Below are 6,000 nucleotides of genomic sequence, written 5' to 3'. Positions count from 1 at the left end.
GGGGGGGAGATGTTGGACTCGTTCTAATGGTCAATTGGCCTCTAGTTTCTGTTGCTGCAGCTTTTTATGTTATGCCCATTATTGTGTCGACGTTGTAAGCTGTATTGTTTCCTGGAAAAAAATCTGGACTTTTATTTTCTGAATAAAATTTTAATCATCTGAATTTAATGCGTTTATTTGCGATGGATGAAATAAATGTCAGCATCAAAGTATCTGATGAAAATGTGGATTTGTCTGTTGATTGATTACAGTTACCAGTCTTTTACGACTTACTACTAAATTGTCTTTAAGCTCTGGGCACCTGATAACAAATTATTACACCTTTACGCATGCACATTTAAAAAAAATTGTTTTCATTGTTTCTTTAATTTCCAGGCCTGTTTATCTTAATGGCATGATATAATGTGTTATCCCTAAAGCTTTAAAATATGTCCTGCTGACTTTTTGCAGGCGTCAAACTCAAACAAAACGATCAAACGAAATGATTTTTCTCCAAATATCCAGCGTATACGCTAAATGCAGCATATAGCTTTCTAGAAACTAAACATAAGCAGGCAGTGAACTAAAGCTTCGCTGTGTATTTTTATTAATGCATATTCTGTATTTTGAAATAAGAAAACGGGGTAGAATTGAATTTTTTAAGCCACCTAAATTGGACAGTTCTTTCTTTCTGTTATTTAATATTTTTGTATTTAGGCCTAAATTTACATTTCTTTTTTTGACACGTTCAGTTTAGTCCCCAATATCTAGACTCGAAATAACTATTTTGATCTAAATAAAAAAAATCAACAGTTCAATTTATCTAAAAAAAAAAAAAAAAAAAAAAAAAAAAGCAAGTGAGTAGATGTGGCCTTTAAACGCTTAAATTTCGACATTTTGACCCAAGCGTTGTTTCTAGTTTGTCCTTTTATATTTTGATGAAATTCAAATAGTGTTATTTGGTAGTTTTCACTATCTGACCGTTTCCTTGAAGCCGCTGTTGCACAAAAGGAAATGAAAACAATTTCCCTCTATTGCATTCTGGTCAATTTAACATCCTCTTCAAAAAAAAAAAAAAAAAAAGGCGGTGTCTGGATGAGATGCTTTTCCCTGACGTATTCCCAGACCTGGACTCACGCTGTAATTATTCCCCGGCTTTTTCTTTGAGAGTCGGACGCTGCACTGGGTAAGCACAAAGAAGTCAGAGAGCATCCTTGAACCCTTTCAAAACGGGGCCACTGATATTCAAATAACATGCAGGCACCATTTGACTGCGCCAAGCAAAGAGCATTTCAAATTCAACATTTGCATGTGACTCTTTGCCCCTTTCTTTTTCTAAAGTTTAAAAAACTGTTCCCATATCTATGTGGCTTCTGGCAAAAGAGAAAGAAGCCATATCCTTATTCTCCGTCCATCGATTGGTATGCAAATTGAAGCAGTTAATTTGGACAATTAGAATAAATATTCAGGGACCTTTTATCATCCAACCCCCTTGGAAACCCCCAGATAAAGTGAAACTGAACAAAAGATGTCTCGGAGATTAATTAGATATTTGATAAGACACGAATCCCTAATCGCAGATACAAGACACATGGGGCTGCGATGTGCTCCAAGTCATAATTAATAGCATTTAACAAGATTTTCATTTGGGCATGAAATGTTTTTTTCCGGGGCATTAAACATTGATTTATTCCATAGGGGAAATAAAGTCAAGCTATAGGTGATTTCAAGAATAAAATACCCTATGCACAGCACTCACGATTTAAAATAAATGTCTAAATTAAATAAAACAATTGTTCAAATTAAATCCTAACACAAATAATTAAACAAAATATAAAATCTACATCACACAGTTACAGCCTTTTTTGAGATGTTTTAATTACGATAAAATGAAAGTCTTATACGTGTGACTTTATACAGGTAAACATTTATATATAGATATTTTTTAGCAAAGAAATAAAATGGTTAACCAAAGTTGAAAAAGCTGTGTACATACATATCCACAAAGTGCGTCGAAAGTAAACTCCCTGATTTCCAGGATACCATCACGAATAAAACAATCATAGCCTAACATTTACATGAAAATAACACATAGTTTAGTCGTCAATATACAAGATGTCACTCACATTGTCCAACCAAAGTTCAACAGGTTTCGCGCGCCCTTATAGCAAACATCCATTTCATTTTCAAGTTGCCCCTAAAAATCCCCAAAGGCCTACAGCAAATCACTGTGTTTTCTTTAGATGGATTTTACGAATGAAAATACTCGTTACGCCTGTGGAGAATATATATTTTTTTAGACTTTGCAATCGCTTTCTTGAAATATTTTCTCCGCTATTGTCTGTCAGATAAGACCCGTTTTTCAATTCTGTGCAGTTTTGAATCTTGTGTGATTTTTGGGGTGAAGCCACATTAGGGCTCGTCATGAGGAGACGGATCCTTAACAGTGATTCTGGGGTTTACCCCGTCCAAAATAAGTTCTGGGGACTCGGACCTCGGGGTCTCCAGGTTACTGGTGTCGGTGTCACTGTCGCTCCCCTTTTTGCCTCCTCCACCGGCCGTGTGCGTTTTGATGTGCTTGCTCAAATGGTCACTCCGCATAAAGCGCTTGTTACACACAGGGCAAGCAAACCTTTTCTCGCCGGTGTGGGTGCGGAGGTGTCTCTGGAGCTCATCGGACCGAGTGAACCTTTTGCCACAGAAAAGCCAGTTGCAGACAAAAGGCCGCTCGCCGGTGTGCCATCTCAAATGCGCTTTGAGATGGGATGTCTTTCCATACACTTTACCGCAGCCGGGAATGTGGCAGCTGTGGAGTCCCTTTCTCCGCAGGCTGGCCCCGGCGGGTCCCAGCCGCTCAGCCTCCTGGCAGTTCGGACAGTCACATGTTGCTCTGCCGGAGTACCGCCTGGACGACCTTGAGGAGCTACTTATTCCTGAGCTGCCCCCAGAAATCATGGCGTTGGCGGCAGAAGCGTCTGTGTAAGTGGGGATGACTGTTTTGAAACCGTCCTGTGTTAACAGGTGCTGACTGGTGGACAGTAGATGAGACGCAGATGGGCTGATTCCAGTGGAGCTGAACGCCGAGTGCGTCAGCGAGGAGAAGTCCGGGTTGTAGCCACTCAGCTGGGAGTGGATGGCTTGAGGCGTCCCGGAGTGCAGTGAGGTCTGGAGGGTGCTTGCAGGATTCTGGACGTCGAGCCACGACCCGGGATTAGTGTGGACGTCCCACCACGAGGACGCACCGTTGGCAACATCGCCAGAGATGGTCGAGTGGAACCCGGACTTGTACCACGACTCGTACGGATGCGCCATTCCCACCCGCGGGTAAAGAGTCTCTGCTGATGTGTGGACTTTGGAGATAAAAGCTGACTGCCCGGGCTCTTGGGATGTGACGCTGGCAGAGTTGGAAAACAGACCACTGTACTCTGTGGAAAATGCAGACGAGGTCGGGGAGGTGGAGGCTAAGCAAAAGGCGCTGTTGCCTGTGCCACTGGTTGGTGTAAGTCCTGTCGATGAGCGGCTTGTTGCTACTGTGAAACCGGGCAGACTGGATCCCAAGTTACAGCTGGAGGAGGATCTTTTCCACGGATGAAATCCACCTTTTGAGAAAGCGCTCGAGTCAGGCAAAGTTGTAAGAGGACTGGTGTTACCAATTTTGTTGCAAGTTGCAGCCAGCATAGCTAGAGGTGTAGTTCCAAACCGCGGTTCTTCCTGAAAACACACACACACACACACACACAAGTTGGAGTTAAAACAGCCAGCTACAAATATTGCTGTAATTGTTGACGGTAGCCTATGTTAAAAGTAGCCTATAATTTGAGCTGAGATAAATGTGTTTGGAGAGACGGGGAAATTTGTTTTAACACGCATGTATCAAATAGGCTACAATATAACCTACAAGTTAACCTAATATTATTGCAAACTTTCTAAGAATATTAGCCTAACTGCGTCAGATATCTGCTGGGAATACAGCCTACAGCCAGTACAAAATACCAAAAACACATAGTTTTAACAGCTCTGTTTTTATCAATATGACGCCAAGCTCTATCGGCACTTATACTAACAGTTTATTTTTAATAATAAACCACTAACAAAACAAGTACAGTAAATGTAAATAATGTAAATTCTAACTTGAAAGCAAGCATGTTTATAAGAGCAGCAAACATTCCTTGTTGCAGAGGAAAGCAGGGTGAGTTAGCCTAACTTTACGCACAACTTTTAGGCATAAATACAAAATCAGACTCACCCCAAGTATAGACGTAGCCATATCCAGGGTCTGTGCCGTGATGAAAGTGTTCGCGATTCTAATGCTGTACGGCCCCAACTGATTCAGACTCGCCGTGTCTGACTCGGGTCACACGGTTCCTCTCTTGGCTCGCAGCTCCCAACACTACCTAGTTGTAGAGAGCGTGTTCTTTGAAGTACAGCTGGTGAGGACGCGCAGCCAATCTGATAGCCGCATTCATGTCTGGGGATGAAGTCAGCCAATGAGAGACCCGACCGCAGACAGAAACACCAAAAACCCCGCCGTCAATCATCTGTTGTGCAGCCTCTGCTCAGACTGTCATACAAGACACGATTTGGTATTTTTTTTAATGCATACAGTTATTTTTATGTATTCTCACACGAAGACTCAATGTCTCTTTTCATTGCAGAATTGAGTTCACGCGTCAGTTCTCCGAGAGGTAAGCTTTTCACTCACTTTTAAAGCGTTTGTGGATTTTGGCGACACTGTGTAGCTCCAGGTTTCCCTTCGGATTTTCAATATATGGAACATGCGCAACACGTCATTGAGAAAATGCTGCTATTTAAGTATATGGTATCCTGAACAACGTGAGAGATGCTGTTGTTGCTGATGACTTTATCAAAACAGTATAGCCGGCGCATGCAGCTACGCGTGAGGCATGGCACAGTTAATGCTCGGAGGGAAACAACTTGTATTATATTCTCTGTCCTACAATCTATTGCATTAAAGTGCTGATGTTCATATTGGAAAATCACAGACGGATTAAATTTAGTGAAAGTGTCCAGAAACAGGCCTGAGAGCGCAGACTTAACTGCTCCACCCGCGGTTAGAACATTTATGAGCTGTCTGAATAAAATTACACTGAATACACAGATTATGAGTCCTAATTGATGTCCTACAGTTTGTTTACTTTCAGCCGAAATCTACCAGCGTCTATGCTCGTGCATGTGTGCGTGTTCGCGCTCCTGCCCCCACCCTCCCCCGCTCACTTGTTAGGGGAGTGCAGGTGAGGGTTACTTAAAATGACAGCTTGCTTTATCGCGTGGCAGATCTGTTGAGTATTTTATAGGCGGAACAAAGTTTCAGCATCCACGCGATGCCTCCTGAAAGGCCGCAAGTCGTGTCCATTTAAGAGCTTCAACAGGAGGCAAGCTGCCTGTCTTGTAGCTGAGAAATATAATCTAATGCCAACCTAATCACTCATTTAATTAAATTAAGACAATTAAGAGGATGCCGTGTTTCAACAATTTTCCTAAACTCGCTATTCTTATTATTTTTTGTCTTTTAATATCAAAATTCAATCAGCCCGCATATCCCATAGCGTGCCCAGTGATAATGGCATAATGTAAAATTGACCTGCTCTGACGTGATTCATCATCCCTTTAAAAGTTAAAGCAATTTTCCAGAGAAAGGCTTGACCGAAAGATGTCCATTACAGTATTCAAAACGGGCAAATAATGTCCCATTATAGAGTGTGAATGCTGCCAGTCAACACAGGCACAATTTGTTCAAATACTTTTTTTTTTTTTGCTTTAAAAACCCACCTTAGGAAGGGTGAATAAAAATCAGACTCATCAAATACTGAGCGCTGCCAAGAAAATGGAATCATTTTTGCAATCATGACAATTTGGCAGAGTGCTGTTAACAGTATAAAATGTCTGTTCTACATAAACAAAGTCATTTGTTGCTAAAGAAGTCGAAATAGTTCGAGCATTAAGTGAAAATGAATGCAGGATGTAAGGACATTTCTTTTCATTATACTTTAATAGTAAATA

At 41.3% G+C, this 6,000-nt stretch overlaps 1 protein-coding gene across 1 annotated transcript; it reads right to left on the bottom strand.

Moving 5' to 3' along the window:
* Positions 1-1,965: 1,965 nt before the first annotated feature.
* sp9 (sp9 transcription factor) lies at positions 1,966-4,326 on the bottom strand. Its single transcript, XM_046054181.1, has 2 exons — positions 4,226-4,326; positions 1,966-3,690 (listed from the first exon to the last, which is right to left on the bottom strand). Exons 1-2 carry the CDS (start codon positions 4,244-4,246, stop codon positions 2,392-2,394), a joined length of 1,320 nt encoding a protein of 439 aa, XP_045910137.1. The 5' UTR covers positions 4,247-4,326; the 3' UTR covers positions 1,966-2,391.
* Positions 4,327-6,000: the final 1,674 nt, after the last annotated feature.

The sequence above is a fragment of the Micropterus dolomieu genome, linkage group LG07, assembly GCF_021292245.1.
Source record: "Micropterus dolomieu isolate WLL.071019.BEF.003 ecotype Adirondacks linkage group LG07, ASM2129224v1, whole genome shotgun sequence".
Lineage (NCBI taxonomy): Eukaryota > Metazoa > Chordata > Actinopteri > Centrarchiformes > Centrarchidae > Micropterus > Micropterus dolomieu.
This window is presented reverse-complemented; position numbering and strand designations above follow the sequence as displayed.